The 22,479-nt window shown below is 45.9% G+C and overlaps 6 protein-coding genes across 8 annotated transcripts; 5 read left to right on the forward strand and 1 right to left on the reverse strand.

Annotated features, from left to right (window-relative positions):
• The first annotated feature begins 188 nt into the window (after positions 1-188).
• Positions 189-6,137, forward strand: LOC131880109 (delta-1-pyrroline-5-carboxylate synthase-like). Of its 2 annotated transcripts, XM_059226620.1 has the most exons (9): positions 189-430; positions 582-1,169; positions 3,010-3,199; positions 3,275-3,523; positions 3,611-3,871; positions 3,942-4,473; positions 4,543-5,042; positions 5,131-5,731; positions 5,809-6,137. In XM_059226620.1, exons 2-9 carry the CDS (start codon positions 1,117-1,119, stop codon positions 5,994-5,996), a joined length of 2,574 nt encoding a protein of 857 aa, XP_059082603.1. In that variant the 5' UTR covers positions 189-430; positions 582-1,116; the 3' UTR covers positions 5,997-6,137. The 2 variants fall into 2 exon arrangements, with proteins under 2 accessions (XP_059082603.1, XP_059082602.1); XM_059226619.1 differs by having other exon boundaries at positions 189-1,169.
• On the reverse strand, positions 6,096-7,904 carry LOC131880110 (ELMO domain-containing protein 3-like). 2 transcript variants are annotated; one of them, XM_059226621.1, is made up of 6 exons: positions 7,236-7,904; positions 7,024-7,156; positions 6,842-6,963; positions 6,567-6,775; positions 6,367-6,497; positions 6,096-6,308 (listed from the first exon to the last, which is right to left on the reverse strand). In XM_059226621.1, exons 1-6 carry the CDS (start codon positions 7,440-7,442, stop codon positions 6,172-6,174), a joined length of 939 nt encoding a protein of 312 aa, XP_059082604.1. In that variant the 5' UTR covers positions 7,443-7,904; the 3' UTR covers positions 6,096-6,171. The 2 variants fall into 2 exon arrangements, with proteins under 2 accessions (XP_059082604.1, XP_059082605.1); XM_059226622.1 differs by having other exon boundaries at positions 7,036-7,156; positions 7,236-7,903.
• Positions 7,905-9,335: 1,431 nt separating this feature from the next.
• Positions 9,336-11,285, forward strand: LOC131880078 (metallophosphoesterase 1-like). The gene is made up of 2 exons (XM_059226586.1): positions 9,336-9,574; positions 9,690-11,285. Exon 2 carries the CDS (start codon positions 10,165-10,167, stop codon positions 11,263-11,265), a length of 1,101 nt encoding a protein of 366 aa, XP_059082569.1. The 5' UTR covers positions 9,336-9,574; positions 9,690-10,164; the 3' UTR covers positions 11,266-11,285.
• Positions 11,286-11,341: 56 nt separating this feature from the next.
• LOC131880080 (EEF1A lysine methyltransferase 1-like) lies at positions 11,342-12,348 on the forward strand. Its single transcript, XM_059226587.1, has 3 exons — positions 11,342-11,681; positions 11,771-11,980; positions 12,050-12,348. The coding sequence occupies exons 1-3, from the start codon at positions 11,342-11,344 to the stop codon at positions 12,205-12,207; spliced, it is 708 nt and encodes a 235-aa protein (XP_059082570.1). The 3' UTR covers positions 12,208-12,348.
• A 935-nt stretch (positions 12,349-13,283) lies between these two features.
• LOC131880077 (paladin-like) lies at positions 13,284-15,478 on the forward strand. The gene is made up of 4 exons (XM_059226585.1): positions 13,284-13,592; positions 13,683-13,858; positions 13,933-14,149; positions 14,253-15,478. The coding sequence occupies exons 1-4, from the start codon at positions 13,488-13,490 to the stop codon at positions 15,405-15,407; spliced, it is 1,653 nt and encodes a 550-aa protein (XP_059082568.1). The 5' UTR covers positions 13,284-13,487; the 3' UTR covers positions 15,408-15,478.
• Positions 15,479-19,094: 3,616 nt separating this feature from the next.
• On the forward strand, positions 19,095-22,010 carry LOC131880927 (glutamate-gated chloride channel-like). The gene is made up of 3 exons (XM_059227660.1): positions 19,095-19,830; positions 20,601-20,738; positions 20,909-22,010. The coding sequence occupies exons 1-3, from the start codon at positions 19,131-19,133 to the stop codon at positions 21,676-21,678; spliced, it is 1,608 nt and encodes a 535-aa protein (XP_059083643.1). The 5' UTR covers positions 19,095-19,130; the 3' UTR covers positions 21,679-22,010.
• The last annotated feature ends 469 nt before the right edge of the window (positions 22,011-22,479 follow it).

The following is a 22,479-nucleotide window of genomic DNA, read 5'->3' on the forward strand; positions in this document are numbered from 1 at the left end:
TCTGTTTCGTCCCATGACTTGAAATGTGCTTCCTAATACAAGTCATTGCAATCCCAATCGATTAACAGCAATTCGAATAATGCAATTCGAATAATGCAATTCGATGAATTAGTGAGGTCTAACTTGTGAATAAGAGCCCTAGGTTCTGCTCGCTGGGAAAACATGGAATACAACCACCGCAACGAAAACAGGTTTCGCAGCTAGTCCAGTTTTCAGCAGTTGTATTTTTTACCCTACTTGTGGATCGATCCATTGGTTATATTGCTTCACTTGTCCCTGGTTCGATCCACGCATTCTGTTAGCTTCCTTCTTGACCGCCATTGGCCCGGAGAACCATCGGAAAGACGGAGAGCAAGAAGAAGACGAAGAAGACGAAGACGGCTAAGTAGTAGTAGCAGCAGTGGTGGTCGTATATTTGGAAGAGCGAGAGGTGAGCGGCCTCCAACTACCTTTTTCCGGCCAGAACCAGTCGACATCCCGAATCGGACTTACTTTCAAGCAAGATTTCAAGACACCAACCAGTTGGTGGGTGAGTGACGACGCCATAGTAACTAACCTCTCGGCCATCTACCCTTCTACAGATCTCCCCCAACCGGTGAGCGAATAGTGAACCATCAACCTCGGTGGTAGTTTTGCCTGGGTCCGTTGATCACCACCTCCACTACCGACACCTGTAGTTCCCCGACCAACCAACCAACCAACCAAGCAACTAGCCCTCCAACCAACCAGATTGTTTACCCAGGTGGTTTGCCGGGCTAAAAGGTATACAAGAGGGAAGGAGGACGCCTAGGAGGCCAATGGCTCTTACCCGGGGAGCTTCAGTCCGACTCGAGACCTATCTTTGTATAGATCACCGGAATCCCACAACGGTTCAATGTGTTTAGGGTCCCCCCGGATCTTTGCTTGTTCGAAGATTAGAAAGTCCAGAACCCTGGTCTTTACCCCACCCACCTCCAGACACGAGCGGATCCTGAGGTTAATTACCGACAACGTCATTTGAAGTAGAAAGAAGACGCACGTCGATTTCTATTCAAAGTTTACCACTAACCATTGTAAGGACAATTGATTTCTGCTAAGTGGACCTTCTCGACATCAACGATTCGCTTAGCTGTCAACATGCATAGAGCCAATCGAATCATCAATCCCGCCGCGGAGCATCAATTCTTCGGGTAAACCAACCAATTTCTACACATTTACTTCAACAATCTTGGGCATGAAGACCGCGAACCCTTTGGCCAAAATGAGATGGGAAGAGTTGTCGCCCGCCATCTCATCGAGTTGTAACAGAGCTAGAGGGCATCAAAAGAAACAGGTGAACCAGGCCGAGGTTGTAGGCGGCAGGTTAGGTGAGTGAGAGAGTGAGCTTGACACTAATGAAACCTCGAACCAGGTGAGAATCCTTGGGAGCCACAAAACGTTTTGACTCGTTTTTGGTCGTCTGATCGCCAATATAGGCGCTTTGCTTCCTGGGAAGCTCTGCTCTTCCCACGTACAGGTCCCATGTCCTAAGCAGGGTCTTTTTTGTTCTTAGATTACATTTACATTATACTTAAAGGAATCCAAAGTTATGTCACGCACGGGAATGAATACCTTGTCTTATTGCATAGCATTTAAAGATGTTGACAAAGTGGGGGAGTCGAGTCGGGTGATTGGTTGGTAACAAAGAGCGAGGTTTCTTTGCGTCTCGCCGATTGGTCGGTGGTTTGGGGGGCGAGTGCTTGCGTTCAGGTCTCTGGTTTGACTCCGGTGGAGGGACCAGTCCCATTGTAAAGGGTGTTGCGAAAGTAATGGACCACCTCCAATGGTCGTATGCCTCCTGAACTTGTGTAGATGTGTAATGACGTATTGAATGAGAAAGTTTTAATTGTGACACAAACAAGAGCTTTTGAACCTCATGAGAAGAACATGGAAAATATATGGCATAAAATCAATACGTGTATGCAACCAAATGCTATTTAATCGATGTCCAAAAGGATTTAAGGATGTTACGGACTGAAATGTGGTTAAGTTTGACCATCAATACAACTACTATGACTACAAAACATTTTTTGGGGTGGTTCATTCCTTTTGATACACCCCATAGATGAGGGAAAAACGTATGTAGCAAGGGGATGAACTGAAATCGTAGGATTGAATTGTACTCTGGGGTGCTAGGGGGAGTTGTGGAATGTACTATACAACATGGAAGTACGAATAGCACTTTGGAAGACTTTTATGTGCAAGACCTGGGTGCTCGTTGCACTTGGAGAATGAACACCATTCGTACCAAGAACGGCCAGCCCATGAACCTCAGTAGAGCAAAGAGCACGTACCTCCATTGGCAGCCTCCTAAATCTGCTGTCTGTATGAACGTACATCATTATTTCACCTCGTGCAAGCCACTGCACCATATTCATGTCTCGTAATCTTGTTGAATTCGAAGGCAATGAAAAACGGGGGCCCATTAACTATTAACCATAGATGTTGAAGTTCACGTTGAATATGTGTGGAAAAACTAAAAAAGAATATACTCTCAAGCAGATTGAATGTCTTAAGACCCACCCAATGACTTCTCGTAAAGATCGAGCGAGTCCTTAGCCGTTTTTGAGGAGGAAGAAATGAAGGAGAGGTGGGCATCGAGAATGCTTTACCAAGATTGGGTCGTCCAAAGGTCCTTGAAATGGACATGGGATAGTTATACACAACCACAGAGCTTGTGAGTGAGCCAGTGAAGACGATTATGATCAGTTTGAGTGCTTGTGTCAATGCATGGCATGGTATAAAATTGTTTTGGCAGACGAAGAAGACGGTAGTTGAATCATTTACTCAACCATTGGCAGAACCGCGTCTTACGCGAGTGGAGCAATGAACATTCAGCATTACAAATTGATCAAAAAGCTCTCACCACAACGGCTTAGCTTGACCCCCAATTTCAACCAAACGGCACCATGGTGTGTTTGTCTCGCCATAAATCATATCTCTTATAAATGTTGTTCCACCTAAGGCTTCAACAATCGTTTTGATTTGTAGGTACTCGAAACCCAACAGTGGGGTCAAATCCCAGTCTTGTCGTGTGGTTCTTCATGGGGGCCTTGCTCCCCTTCCATTGAGTCGGAAATCTGTGGATTCCAAGGTCGAGCCTCTGACTTCTCAGGCTCATTTGCCTACCACGACCCTGGGCAAACGATCCGGAGACTTTCTAAGACCTTTCCCACCCAAGGTAGGTTCCAAGGAAAAGAAGATGAGACTTTGACGGATGTGAAAAGCGTTGTATCTCAATCAATGTCTTACCTAGCGCCTGTTCTTCTCGCGTGGGCTGATCACCGATGGCGGTCCCTCTGGCGTGAAAAAGTATGGCAGCTTGACCATGTTCTCGGGTGACCACGCCACCGAAGGCGGTCACTCTCCGGTCACGAACGCGTTTCTGTACCGCCATCAATTGTCCCATGCCAAGCGCATCGTGATCAAGATGGGCAGTGCCGTCATCACCCGAGAGGATGGCAACGGATTGGCCTTGGGTCGACTGGCAGCCATTGTTGAGCAGGTAAATCATGGTCAATAATGAGTCGGTAGAAGAAAAAAAGCCTTTATCACCGAGGGCGCAAACTTGACACCGTAACCTTTGGCTTAGGTGTCGGAGTTGCAAAATGAAGGTCGAGAGTGTATTCTCATCACGAGTGGTGCTGTAGCCTTTGGCAAGCAGAAACTGGCCCAAGAGGTCATGATGTCCATGAGTATGAGAGAGACCATCTCGGGCAACTACAACACCAAGGAAGACATCAAGACGCTCATGAAGTCCTCGTTCAAGAAACCCAACGCTGCTGTAGGTCAAAGTGGATTGCAGGCACTCTATGAGACCATGTTCCGGAATTACGGGATTCTGGTCGGGCAGGTACGGTTCTGGCATATTTTGATCAGGAATCAATTCTAAAATCATGCATGCATTGCTACTTACTGTTTAGGTGTTGGTGACCAAACCCGACTTCTACAATGATAACACCCGGCAACAGCTCTTTACCACCATCAATGAGCTTCTCCAGCTGAACATCATTCCCATTATCAACACCAACGATGCCGTGAGCCCCCCACCCCAAAAGGACGAGGATCCGGAGGGCGTCCTCGGGATCAAGGACAACGATAGCTTGGCCGCTCGAGTGGCCGTTGAGACCCGAGCTGATTTAGCCATCTTGATGTCGGACGTGGACGGAATCTATGACCGTTCTCCTTCGCATGAGGATGCCCGCGTCATGCACAACTTCAATCCGGTTGATTTAGCCAAAGTGGAATTCGGTGAGAAATCCGATGCTGGCACGGGAGGCATGGAATCCAAAGTAAGATCCGCCCTCTGGGCCTTGGAGAATGGCTCATCCGTGGTCATTTGCAACGGGATGAAGTACAACACCATTCGGAAAATCATGCGAGGCGACAAGGTGGGATCTTTCTTCACCAAGGCTGAAGTGGACGCCATGCCCGTGGAAGTGTTGGCCAAAAATGGTAAGGCTATTATTACATTTGGAGGAAAAGCAGTCATGATTCATTGATTGATTTCCTATCAATTCCTAGCTCGTTCCGGCAGTCGGCGACTTCAAGCCTTGGCTCCCGAAGCTCGAGCAAAGATCATCAACAAGATTGCGGATTCCTTGATCAGTCGCCAGGATGAAATCATGAGCGTCAACGAGTTGGATCTCCGGCAAGCCCGTTTGGATGGGGTGGTGGGAGCCATGTATTCTCGACTGGCCTTTTCGCCGCAAAAGATCCAAGCTTTGGCCACTGGCCTCAAGCAAATCGCCGCCACAAGCTACCAAAATGTGGGCAAGGTGGTCCGACGAACCAAAGTTTCGGATACCATGGACTTGGTCCAGAGAACCGTTCCAATTGGCGTGCTCATGGTCATTTTTGAATCCCGACCCGATGCCTTGCCTCAGGTGGCCTCATTGGCCATTGCATCGGCCAATGGACTTCTCATGAAAGGTGGCAAAGAAGCCACCAACAGCAACAACCTTCTGATGAACATCGTCAAAGAAGCCTTGTCCGAGTATGGGTGTGCCGACGCAATTTCCATGGTAAGGCTCATTTACAAGAAGAAAAAGTGCCGACAGTGAAAGCCAGAAATAAATCAATCTGAATATTAATATCGGTTGATTTGAACAGGTGTCCAAGAGAGAAGCAATTGGAGACCTCCTCAAGATGGATCAGTACATCGACTTGGTTATTCCCCGAGGATCTGGCGAGTTGGTCAAGTCCATCAAGGAGCAAAGCAAGATGATTCCCGTCCTCGGTCATGCCGAGGGTGTCTGTCACGTTTACGTGGACAAATACGCCGATTTGGAAAAGGCCCGCGCCATTGTCAAGGACTCGAAGACAGATTACCCAGCGGCGTGCAATGCCATGGAGACCCTCCTGGTTCACGAGGATCTGCTCAAGACCCCCGTGTTCGATAAGATTTGCTCCACCCTCAAAGAGAGTGGCGTGGCCATCTTCTCTGGACCCACCTTGGCCAAGCATCTCACTTTTGGCCCGCCCCAAGCTCACTCCCTCAAGCATGAATATGGCGACATGGCTTGCACGATTGAGATTGTCAAGGACATGTATGATGCCATTGATCACATTCACAAGTTTGGCAGCAGCCACACGGATGTGATTGTCACTGATAACGAGGAGAACGCCCAAATATTCTTGGAGTCCGTGGACAGCGCTTGCGTGTTTGCTAATTGTAGCTCCAGAATGGCCGATGGATATCGCCTCGGCTTGGGTAAGTTTTCCAATAGACCGGCCATGGTCGAATCAAACGGGATTTGTATCAGTACGCCGATTCATTCCCGCTTGCAGGCGCTGAAGTTGGAATATCGACTGGGCGGATTCATGCCCGAGGACCCGTGGGCGTGGAAGGACTTCTCACCACTAAATGGGTTCTAAACGGAGATGGCGACATTGCCGCCGATTACGCTAGTGGAGAAAAGCACTTCATTCATCAACAGCTTCCCTTGATCGATGTGGAGAGCAATTTTTGCGAATAAACTGGCGGACGGTTTGTCATATAATTATATACAATAGCACCAATGCCGACCTTCTAAGTTGAGAAGATTGAGCCACAACTAGTAATGCAAAGTACATGATTGACATACATTACGTTTTAATAAAGCAAATAATGAATTGGTCTCATTGACTTGGCTATTGTCATCTTGCCATCGACTACCGCGTCGCGATTCCTGTTCGTCGATCCATGTTGGCTTTTGCTTTTTGAATATCACTCTTGGAGTACGTTGTTAAATGCTGTTCCAGACGTTCGAGGAGAAAATCCGATTTCTTTAGAGAAAGTTGCTCTAGATCTAAAGAGGAACGATTGGATTATAGTCATTGAAGGACAATCCAGTAATGACCAAATACCTTTTAGTACATAGCCCGAATCCTTGATGGTCTTTTGCTCCGTCCGCCAAACGTGAAAGAAGTGAAATAATAGGCTGGCAAAATAGTAGTTAAAGCGGTCAAAGAATTGGTCCACATCTCGCAATATGTACCTGGGAACGACAAATCGAACTAGTAATGCCACTTGAGACAGTTTTTTTTTCTTCAAATGAGCTATTCACTTCTTTATGGTTTGCTTTCGGAGGGCGTCAAAAGCGATTCGCGTGATATTGATGGACAAAACCATGAACGGGAAATCTTGGCGCTCATCCCGGGAAAGCGCATGGATCTTCCGGATCAGCGCATACATCTCGGGGTTCATGAGCATGGCCAAAGGTTGCAACAATCCCAAGCAACCCACACCTCGGAGGTCCGTGGCAGGATCATTGCCCTGAAATTATTCGTCATTTCAGGCGGACCCATTCGTGAGCTGGGCTATGGGCCCCGGTTGCCTCACCTGAAAGCCAATCTCCTCCCAATGGGAACCGAATCGGGGACAATCTACAAGATCCCCGGTCAACTGCTTGTAAATGGTCTGCAAAGTCTGAAAGTGGGTGGGATCATCGTTGTTGAAAGCGGCTGAAATTATTAAAAAAGGTGATGATGGATGAGCCACCATACGATGGGGTTGAATCCTACCCTGGCGCTTACTTTGAGCCATGTGAACCGCTACTTGTAAATGAGATTTGTACATGGGTGAGGGCGATGTCTTCATACAAGGCATCAATCGAGACAGGGTGCGTTGTCGACGGGTTAGGAGCAAGTCATCGACCTGTAAAAAAAGATAGCCTATATCAAGCTGAATCTGAGAGTCCCCTCTGAAGTGGAGTGTTTTTTGAGCTCGACCGTACATTGGGCGGGTCGGTCATGGAACTTCGGAAGTGGTCCACCCAACGGTTGGGTGTGATTAGGGGCGTCTCACGCGGGAGGACGGGTGGCGCGGAGGCTAACAAGGACGAGTTGAGCGGGGCGTGGTGGGTGGGTAGGGCCAATTCGACTTGGGTTACGTCTTGCCACTCGTCGTGGGGATCCGTCGGCGGATCCGTGGGCGGGTCCATGGTTGGCTGACTTGACTCGCTTCAAATTTGGTTATGAATCGAATCGATAGCCATGACTCTGACTGGCATCATACGTGTTTCTGGAACTGAATCCAGTGGGAATGGGACATCCCAATCAATGCCGAACTGAGAGTCTCATTCGGGGATCCATGTGGGATGTGGTTATTGATTGTACCACCTACACAAAACCCACATACGTACGTACACCTGTTGGCTAGCTGGAAGAACTCAGTGGACTGCCAGCTCAGTCAGAGCACAGAAAGCATGCATGACATGAGAAAGGTAAAACGGAGGGATGGTCCCATTGGCCACCCCACAACCAACGCTCACTGTCCCCAACTCCCCACGGACAACAGCACATGATAAGGAGGAGGCAGGGCAAGACCCTCCATCAAAATACGCGCATGTCACTCACTCACATGGAGCATGGATGGAGCGTGCAGTCACACCAGCCACACACTCATCCAAAGCATCCAAAGCGTGCATGGGTTCATGTGTACCTTCTCAAGTGTCACCACTAAATACAAGTCTCGCCCGAGCCCAAACCGCGCCTGGTGAAACGTCGTTTGGGCAGTTTTTGTTTCCATCTCGGTGATAGGTCCTCTACACTCCATATATAGTTGTGTGTAACACCTAATGGGTGCTATGAGTGGTATTGATGTACTAAAATACAAAAAGGGGTTAGACGACAAACCACCTCTTATTTAACGCGTGCGGTTTAAAGAATACCCAACCCACAAGCCAACCCATTAGGGAGCACTAGGAGCACGAACTTCTTGAAATATGGTCTGTAAACGAGCTTCCCGCCCAATCGGCCTGCTCCTGGTCATAGGAACTCTGGACCACTTTTCGATGCTCAGTTCCATCCATAACAAAACAACTAGGAGAACGAATTCATCAATGAGATGGGAATACTCAATCACCGCCATAATTTGCTTACTAGCATACCTATCATGTCAGAGTGAAACTATTACGCAACAGTTTTCTTATAAAGATGAAGTTGCATAACATGTTAGAGAAAAAATTTCCTTGTTTTCATGTTTCTTGAAAATGACCATTTACTCAAAGCCCATGAAAACCTGTTAAGATGTGTCTAGTTTTTTAAAGGAAAAGTGTGTTGCACAAACGAAAGTGCGTTCCAACCTTTATATAGAGTGGATCTCCAAAAACATGTCATGCTAAAAGAGACAAAGCTATTCGGTACGGATGGCTGGAATATATACCTATATAGATGCAGGCGGTTGGTGATACGTCGTATTTTAGCAACCTATTTTGAACTTTTATCTACTTATATGGTGCAAAAAGGTCATTAAAAATTGACCCAAATTTCAATCTGATGTTCTTTCCCGCAAAATTGATCAGAATCTATTTTAAAAAGGTTATAAATTGTTGAAAAATTACTTGTTCGTTTGCTGAAATGGCTGAAGTTGAATTTACAGAAAAATGGCAAATATAGCTTTTGAAATTGCCAAACTTACAGATGCAATTAAGTTGCCAAAAATTCAGGGATAGGTCAGGTTTTTGCAAGATTTGCACAATTTCCAGAATGCAAGATTTGACCGGCCCAATCAATGACATCTGAGGTGCCACATCGAGATCTATTGGGGCTTGAGAACCCCATGGGTGGCCCAACTCATTCAGCCGCCGCGGATCATCTGGCCTGGACAAACAGAGAGAGAGAGAGATCTTGGATCGATCCGTGCCATTTTAACTATTCTCACCTGATGTGGGAGGCGTGTCAATGCGTTGATGTCCACTCCAGTAAAGCTCGGCCCTTAGAAGTACATCGTGCTACTATATGCTATAACTTATCGGTGTCCCCGGAGAGCCACCCACCGTAATGTGGCGACACTGTGACTGTTGGCTGACTTAAGTCCTTTATTTAGTATCTGGCTTTGGGTCGTCGACCAACCAACAAAAAAACACCGACAACACAACACAACATCGGGTTCTAGGTTCCAAGATCCAAGATCCAAGATCCAAGATCCAAGATCCAAGATCCAACGCGCTGCCACGCTAGAAAGGCAGGCCAAGAGCCGGAGCCGTGATCCCGCCTCATCGTGCATCTCCGGTGTTGTCACGGGCTCAACTTGTTCCCTTCATTCATTCATGTCCCATTGAGAAGAATTCACGTGAGTGGATGGCATTGGATTGACTGAACATTGGAGTATTGATTGAGGCCCGGCCGCTTTCTCTCGCTTGCCCGTCGTCTACCATGTTGATCCGGTCTTCTCTCTTCCTGGACAGGAATCATGTTACGGTGGATGCGGGCTCACCCCTTGAGACTGGCCGCCGCCCAGCCGTGCTGGCTGGTATTCGCGCCCGGTAAATCGGTGGGGTGCCCTCGCTCCATCAGTGGCCTCGTGGCGCGCCGTCCCCGCCCGTCTGGGTCCAAGCGGTCCAAGCCCACCGCCGGCCTGGCGCTGGTTACCACCCCTCAGCGTGGCATTCAATTAGGCTGGTTGTTGGGACCGCCTCCGGCCCGCGGGACGAAAGCCTACTATCAACGCTATGCCTTCTGCTTAGGCGGGCTCCTGATTGCAATCTTGGCCTCGTGTTGGTATGAGGAGATGTTGCAATGGCAAATTTGGGATGCCGAAGGTGACTACCGACCTTTCATCCAAATCCTGGACCGGGAAGAAGTCGAGATTCAAAAGGCCTTGAAAGCGGCTAAAATTCAATTGGTCTGCTCAGCCGAATCCTCCCCTCGCCCTCCCTCATCATGATTCGCTCTCGTCGGCAATCTTTAGCCAAAAGTCTAGGCCTGGCTTTGGCGCTCGCTTTTTGGTGCGAATATTTAGTCTATCCTGTAGTGCTCTTTCAATGCGGCTATCCGTCCGCTGACCCTGACCCCAAGGCGTCCGCTCCCATCCGGACACTGATCTTGGCCGACACGCATCTCTTAGGTTCGCGAAACGGACATTGGTTCGACAAACTGCGCCGTGAGTGGCAAATGCATCGGGCCTTCACCACGGCTTACGCCTGGTTCCGCCCTGAGTTGGTCATCTTTTTGGGCGATCTTTTCGACGAAGGTAAATGGTGTGCCCCGGACGAATTTGAATACTATGTGCGACGATTCCAAGAGCTTTTTCCCATGGATCCGAAGCAGACACTCGCGGCTGTTGTGGCCGGTAATCACGACATTGGCTTCCATTATTCCGTTACTCCTTATCTGAATAATCGATTTGAACGGGCTTTCGAGATGTCGTCAGTCGATCGATTCAGTCTGAAAGGCGTCCATTTCGTGTCCGTGAATAGCATGGCCATGGAGGGCGACGATTGTTTTCTGTGCTCTAAGGCGCGAGACGAGTTGACCAAGATATCCGGTCAGCTGCAGTGCTTGGCCCGGGGCAATGATTGCGACATTGATTATGACTTTGACGATAAAACGCCTCAGTACAGTCGACCTGTGCTACTGCAACATTTCCCATTATTTCGTGAATCGGATGCCGCGTGTAATGAAGAAGACGCGGCACCGGCGAGTGAGAAATACAAGCGTTTCCGAGAGAAATGGGATTGCTTGTCGCGCAATGCCTCCCAAACCTTGCTGGACGTTCTTAATCCGCGGCTAGTGTTGTCCGGTCACACCCATCACGGATGCCGAGTGAAACATGAACGTGATATCTGGGAATGGTCCGTGTCATCGTTTAGTTGGCGCAATCGAAACAATCCGACGTTCCTCTTGGGCACCTTTTCAAAACATGAGACGCTCTTGGCCAAGTGCTTTCTTCCCACGGAAAGCTTTGTGATCAACTGCTATTTGGGCGGAGCCGTTCTAATAGTTGTACACTTTGTATATTCCAATTATCGAATAACAAGATAAATGAACTACGATAAATTCGACATGGTGATTTCTTACTTCCACTTTGCCGCTCTATTCTAGCCTTCTGACCGTAGCAATGGCCCTGGAAGGAGACAATGACGACTTACCAACGTTATCGGCCGAAACATTTGCGGCTCTCCAACAGTTCTACAACGAAGAAGATTCCCGAGAAAAAGCGCGACTCGATATCGTCCAGGCAGATGCTGCCGCACCCGTCGACTACACCACCCTGACCTTTGACGAGGATTGGCAGTTGAGCCAGTTCTGGTATGATGAAGCCACATCGAATGCATTGGCTGACATATGCTTGGCTGTGGCCGAAAATAATCCGGGGAACGACCCGACGAGGATCGCTTGCCTCTCTTGTCCAACGCTCTTTTTGGCGTTGAAGAAACGGCACCCTCAACTAAGCAATGGTTAGTTTGAATTCAATTGCAAGAATTGTGGAAAAAGTATTGTAACAATGTCCATTTTGAAGCCCTCTCTTCGTCCATTGATTTAACAGTGATTCTGTTTGAGTTTGACAAACGCTTCTCGAAATTGGGTCAAGACTTCACCTTCTACGACTATAAATCTCCGCTGGATGTGCCGCGTGAATGGAGGGAGTATTTTGATCTGGTGGTGGCGGATCCCCCGTTCCTCTCTGGGGAATGTCTCACTAAAACCGCCGTGACCATGAAATTCTTGAGCAAAGGCAAAATGATTCTCTGCACAGGTTAGTTGGAACACAGAAAACACACCGTTATCCTAGCTTTTTAACATTTGCTGACCATCTCACTTCCAGGTGCAACAATGGCTGACATGGCTGATCGATTGTTGCATTTAAAGAAACAGGAGTTCATACCCGGCCACCGGAATAATTTGGCCAACGAGTTCCGCTGTTTCGCCAATTTCGACATGAAAGCGATTACGAACAAAGACGGAGACAACCTGTCATCTTAGCTAATAAACGACCTGTCTTCCCACTTTTGAAGAACGCATGAATGCGAATACTTTGTCTTAATAGGCCTGGTCGTATGCCGACTGCATTGTAGGCCTACTCTCTGTCATCGAACCGACGTAAAGCAATTCCCATCACGAAAAGTTCTTCCACAAATTCAGAATGCAGAAATACTATTTGAAGCCACGTCTCACCCGGAGTTGTCGTAAAAGTAGTCTCTCTCTGACAAGGACTTTCTCTCCGTTCCACCTAGCTTAAGCTTACCTAATATCCAAGATTCTCAGTTCTCCGTGAGCATTCCTTCTCCACCCTCATCATGAACTCCGAGGGATTGGCTGGCGTCCAAAAAATGTTCAGAGTGAATGGAGTGAGCGTGTCAAGACGCAAGGTTACCACTGTGGATCTCGACCTTACTTATCCTGCCGTTTCAAAGATGATCTGGGCCTATGTCAGTGGATAGATTGACAGACAGACCCAGTATGACAATGAAAGACTGTTAAATACTGTATAAGATCCTAGCCGTAATCTCGTTTCTTCCATGATTCTGCTTTGGTCGGTCTTTCAACCAAATGGTAGTAACTTGATGATACAGCCAACGCACTTTGGTGGTTGTGTAAGGAGCTCAAAATTGAGAGAGACACTCGGAAAAGTAGCCGGAGGTGTACTCTGGACAGTACGGGCGTGATATCTTTTGTGTCTCACTGGGGTCGGTCGATCTTACAGCCAACTGTGATTGGAAGGAAATATTTGCAGCTCTGTGTAACATCCACATTTTTAACCACATAGCGCAGGCCTCCCTCCTTATCTTCGTCCTCCTTCTTCTTGTTCATCTTCTTCTCTCCCTTTCCTCGTTTGCATTGTCCTCGAGGACGATTGCGATGTTCGTTTCGCGAGGTCACGGTGGTATTTGAAGTCCGCTCCTACGCCCTCACCCCTCAACTGAGTGAGGATTGCGAGTCAATCGCTGAACCCTGACCTAAGCCAGGAACGAGCTCGCTATCCTCTTGCTAGCTAGGTCCTCTAGCTCCAAGTAAGCTAGGCCCTCGAGCGATCTCAACTCTGGGATCGGAGAATCGGAGAGAGCCGTTCGTCAGTTCGCTCTTACTTTGGGTTCAGTGGGTGACATCTTGAGGTGGTGATTTCTTCGGGGGAACTTTCTCTAGCTTCTCGTGCACTTTCGTCTGGATAAGTGCTCCAGCACAAGTGGAGATTTTGAGAAGATCCCAACTGGACATTGCCATTGATTAAAGTTGATTATACAAGTGCAAATTAGACCTCCATCATGCCTAGCATTCACGCCTGTAAAGCCATGACCGACCATTTCGATGGGATCGATAGAATGGTCAAGGAAGCCCCTCGCATTGAAGGCGCCCCCAACTTTAGGCGGGTACGTTTCTGAGTTTTTGCATGATTTTCTAATCGACCAAACCATTTGTTTCTAATGCATAATGTATAAATATACCAATGTTCCCTTTAGCTACCTGGATTCCCTGTTTTTGGCACTGGACAAACGACTGTGGAGGGTTATGCCAAATGTTTGGAACCCATCATGAAGAAATATGGTGATGAAAAGGATGTGTTTTGGGTTAATCTTCGCCAAGAGCCCGTGTTCTATGTCAACGGCAAGCCGTACACTCCTCGAGATCCTGAGAGGTATGTCTAAATGCTGACACACACTCAAAAACACACAAGAAATAAGAGTAATCGATTGGAACTAACTGATTTAGGCTCAATTATCATTTGGAAGTGATGAATCCTGAAGATTCTGAAAAAATGGAAGTAGCCTTTGTGAAAGAGGTTAAGACCCGGGGTCTTGACTTCAAGTACTACAAGGATCAATATGGAGAGCATCCTGACGAGCGAGCCGTTAAAAACGAGGAAGTCGTGGAAAAAATAGAGAGCGTTCTCACTCTCGAAGATGTGATCAAACAACTCAAGGAAAAGGTGTGTGTTATACCAAACTGCAATTGATATCGAATCATGGCATATCATGGAAGTTTATAGTCCCTCTCGAGTACAAATGCCTTAACCTGTTCCACTTTTGCAGAACCCCACGATCAAGACCGTCCGAATCCCCATGAACCAAGAGAAAGCTCCCGCCGAGGAATGCTTTGACGAGATCGTGAGTCTGCTCAAGAATAGCTCGGCCTCCACTCCGATCCTGTTCAATTGCCAAGCCGGAATTTCCCGCACCACGACGGGCATGATCATTGCCGCCATCATTAAAGAATTCCAATTGTCTTCCGAATTGGACCAAATGAAAGGCATCGTGCCCGATGATATCTTGGACGCCCTCAAGAAGAAGAAACTGGGTCTGCCCGGATTCGACGCAGACGCTCTCACCGAGAAGAACGCCATGTTGGCCGGGGATTTCGAAGTCATCCTTGAGCTGATTGCGGCCGAACCGCAAGCCAAGATGGCCAAGGCACAAGTAGACAAGCTCGTCAACATGGCTGCGCCTCCACCAAAAGGCACGGGCGTGCACAACCTCCGTGAGGCCATCATTGAGCACAAGATGACCTTCGACGTGGCCTCCGATGATTGGCAGGAGTTCCTCAAGAACAAAATCATGAGCAACATTGAGCGCTACTTCTACTTGATCGTGTTCTCCATGTACGTGCGAGAACAGGGAAGCCAAGGCTTCCCCGTGACCTTCAAACAATGGATGGATGAGCGATCCAACCTGAGAACCATGATTGCCGAGGGTCGCAGCAAACTCGAATGGGAACGCAAGATCCCCGACGACAAATTGGTCAACCTCAAGGAAATGCTCGACACCTCGGACTTCAAAACGAATCTCCCGAAAGTGATCAAGCGCATCTATGAGCTGGCCTGGCAGCAGTTCTCCGATCTGCCCCGAGGCCACCACAAGAACAACTCGATGCACAAGCTCGCCTCGAAAACTATGATCGAGATTCTCCCCGAGAAGTTGATCAATTACATTGAAGAGCGCTGCGGCAGTCTCGCCACCACCCCCGACTTTTTTGATGTCATCGGTCAGGTGAGTTGGTATCAGGAGGACGGTTCGGGGATTTTGCCCATGCACAGACCCGCCGAAGCCCCACAAGAAGCCGCCGCTGTCGCCTCTCCCGCCATGGATGCACCCACTCTCGACCCCATCGCCGACGAGGCTCCGGCTGAAGCCCCAGCTGAAGGGGCTTCCTCACCCGCCTCCGAGGAGACCGCAGCTCCTGCCGAATAACCGCTCTTGATGCCATCCGATTTGTTGTAACTGCCCTAACCTGATCATTTATCAATATATTCTTAAACTAACGATCACATCGTCATCTAAAAAAAGACACGGACTTCTAGAGATGTGGACTGCAAACGGAAGCAAAGATTTTGAATGGTCTAAACCGCTCACTTTATTCCAAATAAGCACTTTATTCGACCTCAAGATCTTGTTGAATTGATGAAGTTGGCCAAATTTGTGCCCAAAACTATGCTTAGGGAACTCATAAGATATGTTCAAAGTTATGAAGCAAACAATACATAAAATTCAATTTTTTCGGCTTGCTGTTTGGCAACTACATAAGCTTTTGACAACATAACTTTGAAATAAACTCCTTTACAAGTAAATGATATAAAAAGGACCATCCTTTAATTGAGGAGATCTACATTCCTTAGCTTATTACTTTTAAAGTGGCTCACAGACGCTCTGACCAAGAGCAGGCCGATTTGGCGGGAAGCTCGTTCACAGTCCATATTTTTAAAAGCTCGTGATATATATATATATATATCCATTGTCAAGAAACATAAATGAAAGACTAAAGGAAAATGGATCCTTCAATTGTTTAAGCCAGGGAGACCATAAACTAGTTAATCATATGGGGCGGCCAAAATATGTTATCCGTTTTATGTCCTAAAACGGATTAAGTTGCATAAAAGGTACATTTAATGTTTCGCATATTTTGACTTTGGGTGGATGCGAAGAAAATTTGTTAATTTTTTTTTTTTTTACTGACAAACAGCTCAGTGGAAGGTAGCACAAAACAAGAGTAGAATCATCTTCACAGATGCCTTAAGTTTCAATCTCGCCGTGGGAAGTTAATATTTTGAGAGATCTAGTGTAGTAGAACTTTGGTGCAAATCTCACCCATACTTATAGAAATAATCAGATTGTCCATCAGTAAAAGTAGAGAATGGGATTGACGACTTTGCTTGAGTGAAAAGAATGTGCGCTTTTCCATTTACCTGGCATTTATTTGCTGTTTTTGCTTCTTCCAAAATCAATGACCATATCCTCTGAAGATGGAAAAGCTTTTCTAGCATTTGATTGGATCATTGGAGATAGCATCATGATGCTAACTCTGTACAAGTCGATGTTTCAGCCACATTTTGAATATGCCTTGCCCATTTGGGCTCTAACGAATTCAACTGGTTGGCACAAGGTCGAACAGGTCCAAAGATGTTTAACCAGGAACGTTGAAGGTGTGAGAGAGCTCTCGTATTGGGAGAGACTGAAAACTTATCCAATATTCACTACATACAGGTAGTGAAAAAAAGGGACTGTTTTCTCTGGCCCCTTCGTTGTTCAATTCGCTTCCCACAAATATTCGTTGGGAGCATGTAGGAGTTGGTCCAGTAACACCCTTTAAGTCAGACTTGGACAAGTTTTTGATCAAAATTCTTGCTCAACCTTACAATTAAGGTCTCGCTAGATCTGCCAAGCCTAATTTGTTGGTGGATCAGTTATCATATGAATATACAGCTAAGTAATATGTACAAGTTTTTCATCTTAAATACCTCATTAGTCCATTACCAGTAACACTAAACAAGTCCCCAGAAACGTATGTTTGAAATTGAAAATATTTTAGTCGATTTTTCCAAAACATTATGCAAATTTGGCATTTACCATAAAACTAACTTAAAGCGAAATCTCAGTTCAATACTTTTTTTGGGACACAATTAATGACTGATATATTTAGGCATGTGGGTGCTCCCCTCCCACGGTAGAACAACAAGCATGGAATTCATCTTTGAAGTGAACTTGAGTCAAGGGCGTGCGTGCAAAGAGAGGGCGTTTCTTTCCCAGGAATCAAAAATGAAATTCCAAATTGTATTCAAGCTTTCAGCATCTTTTTCTAAAGTCCAAAAATTTAGCGCCAAGGATGGCATGATTTCGCATGGCTGTGAAACGAGCATCAGGTATTAAGAGAGGGAAAACATCTTCAGACGAAGAAAACTTTCAGCTTCTTTTAGACTCGTAGAAGAGCATCAAATCATTCCAGAATTGAAAGATCAATTGACCCTCTTGAAAAATATGTGTTGCTTCTAGTAAGTGGGGACAAAAAGCTTACTTTCCAACCAACCGTTGTGTTTGTCGGGCCTGGTTGAGCGTGGTTCTTTAAGGCGATCGAATAATTTTTGATCAGAGAGCAAATTCAAATTCAATCCTATTTTGGCCGCTAGGTCCTTTAACGCATGTTGATCCACAGTCCACAGCTCAACGATCGAAAGAAGACGTCTAAGACTAGTCATTTTCACCCGATTTACAACGCTCTCTTATTCCTAGCTCAAGCTCGGGCTCAGTTTCTTTTTGAAGTCTACGTCCCATTCTGGTTTGACCAGGAGTATTTTACGTCATGGAAGATAATCGATAATTGATGAATAACAATCAATTTCACAAAGGGCCCTCCATGAAGGAATGAATAACTTAGCGACGGTAAACTTTGCTAAAAAGTATGTTCGTCATACCTGGTTGGTATTCCATGTATGCATTTAACAACTAGGTTTTAATGGAGCCATATCCAGACTGTACAGGACGGCATTCAATGTTGGGACGAATAAATTCGTTTGCAGCCGCCATGCATTGTCGTATGTCACAAGCAGAGAGCAGAATAATATTCCAATGTTGAGAACATTTATCATATTAAAATCCAATGCTTTTTCAAAGAGGTTATGTACTTTTTTCTTTGTTCCACAAGTAAAAACCACAGTCAAATGTGACTTAGAATTGTCGAAACTTTTCACATGAATTTAGAAGGAAATCAAGTATCCCTAGATAAATAGTGAAAAATTAAGGATGGGCACTTTCGCAAAAAGGCTAATGATAGGTTGATAGCTGCACCCTTGTTTTCTTTGATCTTTTTGAAATAATCCACGGATTCCGTCCGGACTGGAGAGGAATTTTGTTTTGAAAGTTTGCAAGTAGACGTTTGAACGTTGGGTTTCCTCCTAATCGGTTGGTTACTTGATTTGGAAGGAAGAGTACAGAGTTAAGCACCCTCTCAACGGGCTTGCATCTGATTAGAAGGAAACACATCGCTCAAACGTCTTCTAGCGAGGTTTTGTAGAGCTTTCTTCTCCAGGCCTCACGGCCTCCATGAAGGCTTATATCGGCTTGTCAGGCTTGTCCTTTATGAAATTGCAAAAAATCCCGTAGTGTTAGGAAGGAGAATAATGCCAACACTAAAAGTAAAGACAAAAAAATCTACTCATTTTTTAAGAATTTGCTCCCCCTAAAAAAAAAAAAGAATCGAAAAATATATTTATAATGGTTTTGTTGGGGATATCGTGCATTTTTTTTTGTCTAGAACAAGTTTTTGGTCAAAATGGAAAACCTTACGGATGGAATGATTCTTCTTTAGCATAGATCATCATAGGATCGAACTGAGAGTTTGAAGTAAGATCATGTTTTGCGTTTTAATCCGAAAAAATCAAACATATATTTCCATCAATAAAGATTTACTGTAGCTATTTCATACTTCATAGAATACCATTCCTCATAAGCCTTTCTTTATGGACGCTATTTACAGTCCATGAATCATCTATTATCCATGATTTGAGGGGACCCTTCGTGTTCATTTTAGTGGGAAAATGTTAGTGAGTCTATCGACAGTCATTAATGATGTCCCCTTTATCGACAAGGTGTCCCCACCAACGAATGGACCTGCTGAAAACCTCAGTAGGGTTCTGAATTGTCATGGAACGAGGCGGTGTCTTATTCTTCTTGTCCATCTGGAGTCAAGTCCAATGCCAAGTGTCCTTTCCACCGGATTGCCAAAACATGAGTCAAAACGCCAACAAACTGGACTCATCCGAAGTCCTGCCCAATATACACATTCCATTGGACTACAATATTCATGCAATACCTCCGGTCTCTTGGGGAGGCCCAATAACCGTGAACTTCTCTTTCAATTTAGCCAGTATCCTGGACATTAATGAGCCCAAGCAAGTGATAAGCCTTGAATCGACCATTCGGATCTCGTGGTTTGATCCTCGCATAAAAGTGACCCTGCCCAACGATAATAAGACGCAGTACATTCTTTTCAATCGCAATCCAGTGGACCACATCTGGTTCCCTGATATCTTCGTGGATAAGGCTAAAGAGCTGAGGGTGCCCGTGTACAAGATTCCACCCTCGTATCTCCGCATTTACGGCGATAGTCAGCTCCTTTATTCAGCACGAGTCAATTACGACTTGGCGTGTCCCATGGGCTTTGAGTACTATCCGGTGGATACACAAGAGTGTCTTATTACCTTTGAGAGCTGGGGCACTACGACTGATCAAATGATTTTCTTGTGGAGATCGGATGATGTCACCTTTAACAAGGCAATCAAGCTGAACCAGCACGATTTTGAGATATCCTTTGACAACACCACTTTGAAAAGCTTTTCCACGGGTGGGTGATCTTACTTTGTCATAACTCAGTTAATTCTCATAGGACCAAAGAGATTGGTCCAACATGTTTTTCTAGCATTCCATTGATCGCTTTAACCAATGAGCTTTTGACCTGATTCTGTCGAGCTGATTTTGTCCCTCGAGGTTGTTTTTGATGCTTTTTTTTAAACTTGATCGGCCATGTCAGGCCCAGTCCTAAAAGAATTTGGCTTGCTTTGAATCAATGCGTGACTCTTTATACCTAAAAAATTATAAAGACTAAAATTTTCAAAGGTATGGTCAATGCAAATTAGGAATGCACTTAGCTAGCTCTTGAATATGAATTATGATATAATCTACCTCACCTCTACCTAATCACATGGGATTTAGTGGTCCAAATTTCATCCTTTTTTGCCCCAAAAAATCCAAAAGTTCAACCCCAAGAAACATGACAGAATATAACCAATTTTCTGCCCGTTCGTGGCGTAATCCTCGGAGGTTGCAAATCATGACTTTGGTTGAGGGGAACCTTTTTGTTTGGTACTCATATTCACGCACCATACGCCCCTTTTTCTCCCTCCGGGTCCTTTCTATTCGGCTTAATTAGAAGAGAATTACTCCGAGTTTGGTGCTAATCTATTGCTAAGCCCCTTAAGACTTTGCACAGACGACAAAGACGACACAAGGGAAGCCAAGCAACCCGGCCAATGTGACGCGAGTACGATTCGTATACTGTACCTAGGGCTTAGAGTATTTCAGTGTTTCCAGTTAAGAGTCCCTTGTTCCTTTCAGGCACATTTCCTAGCGTCACCGTGCGACTCACTTTTCGCCGCAAATTAACATACCACCTGTTGAGAACGTATCTACCCTCGACTTTGTTCGTCATTTTAGCTTGGTTCAGCATGTTCATCCCTTTGGAACATGTTCCAGGTAAAGATTTATTTTAAAAACATATATTCAATGCAACCATGAACTTGGCAAAAATTCCACACATAGTCCGAATTTGAACGGTGAGCACCATTCCAGTCGTTCATCATCACCCACTCATGGCCTATCAGTATACCCTAAAAAGAGTTTTCCATGGTAATTGTTTTCCCTAGGACGTGTGACCATGAGTATGACGACTTTGCTCACCCTTGCTTCAATGTTTGGTTCATTATCCACGGTGACCCCTCCGATTTCTTATACCACCAAGTTAGACGTGTGGATGGTGGGTTGCATCGTCTTTGTTTTTGCCACCCTGTTCGAGTTTACGGTGGTGATTTTCTTGAAATATTATCTCACGGGTTTGCCCATCGTGACAGAGGCTGGACTGGAACGATTCCATGCTTGGGTCAATGGGACTGAATTCGATGATTATGATGACATGGGTGATTATGAGCCTTCCCAGCTCAAGAAGACGCGTCCCATGTCGCCTCACATCAATGAAAGCCATGACATTGACAATGAGAGAACAAATAAGGGCCTGGAGGCCAGAGCAGAGATTGATCCGACCAGGAACAAACAAAAGCGTTTGTCGAGAAGAAACAATCGGTCCATTATGCCCTTTCTTTCCAATCCATACGATCCTCGGGGACAGATGAGTGATTTGGGCAAGAATGGGACTGGCTTATCAAAGGGGGAACTCCAACCAACTAAAGCGAGGCTGGATCAAAATGACGCAAACGAACAGAGTGAGGACCAGACCTCGTCGAAACCATTCGAATCGAAAGAGGAACAAAAACGTCATGCTGGCAAAGTTGTTTTGGCCATCGAAAAATTCAGCGTTATCGGATTCTTTTTTTCTTTCCTCGTTTGTAATATCTTTTACTGGCTGGACATTGTTCGTACCATGGGTCAAGTCTATCAACCAAACAACCAGCAGACGTAAAATCGGATTCGAACAAATATCTGCTGAATAGTGCTCTAGGTATTGTTTTACCTGTCTCTTGAAGTATCCATTTACGAAAAAAGAACTAATTGGATTCACTGGCCTTCCAATTGATCCTGCCCTCAGAACAAGGCCTGTGCAAACACTCGTGTCAATAGCTCCAGATCGTGTTGCCTTCCAGGCACTCGAGTCAATCGTAAAGCAACTTTGAAACAAGCTAATGAATTCATTACATAGTAATGTGATGCAGTGCTTTGATGAATCTTCTTCCATTTCAAACAAAGCGTGAGAAGACCTAATCATTGTAAATAAATACATGTGATGTAGCCGCTCAAGCCTCAAGGTACTTTCTTTTTTTTTCTATCCCGGCACTTTTGGCTGGCAGTTGACTTTCAAGGACGCTTTATTGGATCTCAGAAAGTCTTCCAACCGCGACTTAACGCGCTTGGTCTTCCCCCCCAAATTCTAATGTCGATGCGCATCAAAAGTATCTGAGGACGATCCACAGCAGAGTCCTCCAGAACGCAAGTTGTGCTTCATGACGAGGCTGCCTACCAACTGATGGGAACATGCGAACAGTCAAGGGAACAGAAACATCCCGGCTGAGCAAATTGAACTTACCGAGCAGTTCCACCACCATCGAGCATTCAGAAGATTACTCGCACTGTGCTGCTCGGATAAGAATGGAGCACGAGGCTCGATTAGGAGAGGAAAATCTCACGGCTCTTTGGCGCTCCATCTGCGGTTCCAGCCAAGAACGAGCGAGCGTCCCACGATCCAATTTTGAGTCCCGACTCTCTA

The sequence above is a fragment of the Tigriopus californicus genome, chromosome 5 (genome assembly GCF_007210705.1).
Source record: "Tigriopus californicus strain San Diego chromosome 5, Tcal_SD_v2.1, whole genome shotgun sequence".
Lineage (NCBI taxonomy): Eukaryota > Metazoa > Arthropoda > Copepoda > Harpacticoida > Harpacticidae > Tigriopus > Tigriopus californicus.

Coding starts and splice junctions, on each gene's coding strand:
- LOC131880110 (XM_059226621.1), bottom strand. CDS start 7,442: ATGGACCCGCCCACGGATCCGCCGACGGATCCCCACGACGAGTGGCAA. Junction 6,964..7,023: donor GGCTCAAAGTAAGCGCCAGG/GTAGGATTCAAC, acceptor TAATAATTTCAG/CCGCTTTCAACAACGATGAT. Junction 6,498..6,566: donor CGAAAGCAAACCATAAAGAA/GTGAATAGCTCA, acceptor TGTCGTTCCCAG/GTACATATTGCGAGATGTGG.
- LOC131880077 (XM_059226585.1), top strand. CDS start 13,488: ATGCCTAGCATTCACGCCTGTAAAGCCATGACCGACCATTTCGATGGG. Junction 13,859..13,932: donor ACTCCTCGAGATCCTGAGAG/GTATGTCTAAAT, acceptor TAACTGATTTAG/GCTCAATTATCATTTGGAAG. Junction 14,150..14,252: donor TCAAACAACTCAAGGAAAAG/GTGTGTGTTATA, acceptor CCACTTTTGCAG/AACCCCACGATCAAGACCGT.
- LOC131880078 (XM_059226586.1), top strand. CDS start 10,165: ATGATTCGCTCTCGTCGGCAATCTTTAGCCAAAAGTCTAGGCCTGGCT.
- LOC131880927 (XM_059227660.1), top strand. CDS start 19,131: ATGGAACGAGGCGGTGTCTTATTCTTCTTGTCCATCTGGAGTCAAGTC. Junction 19,831..20,600: donor TTTGAAAAGCTTTTCCACGG/GTGGGTGATCTT, acceptor TGTTCCTTTCAG/GCACATTTCCTAGCGTCACC. Junction 20,739..20,908: donor CCCTTTGGAACATGTTCCAG/GTAAAGATTTAT, acceptor TGTTTTCCCTAG/GACGTGTGACCATGAGTATG.
- LOC131880080 (XM_059226587.1), top strand. CDS start 11,342: ATGGCCCTGGAAGGAGACAATGACGACTTACCAACGTTATCGGCCGAA. Junction 11,682..11,770: donor GCACCCTCAACTAAGCAATG/GTTAGTTTGAAT, acceptor TTGATTTAACAG/TGATTCTGTTTGAGTTTGAC. Junction 11,981..12,049: donor CAAAATGATTCTCTGCACAG/GTTAGTTGGAAC, acceptor TCTCACTTCCAG/GTGCAACAATGGCTGACATG.
- LOC131880109 (XM_059226619.1), top strand. CDS start 1,117: ATGCATAGAGCCAATCGAATCATCAATCCCGCCGCGGAGCATCAATTC. Junction 4,474..4,542: donor GGAAGTGTTGGCCAAAAATG/GTAAGGCTATTA, acceptor ATCAATTCCTAG/CTCGTTCCGGCAGTCGGCGA. Junction 5,732..5,808: donor TGGATATCGCCTCGGCTTGG/GTAAGTTTTCCA, acceptor TCCCGCTTGCAG/GCGCTGAAGTTGGAATATCG.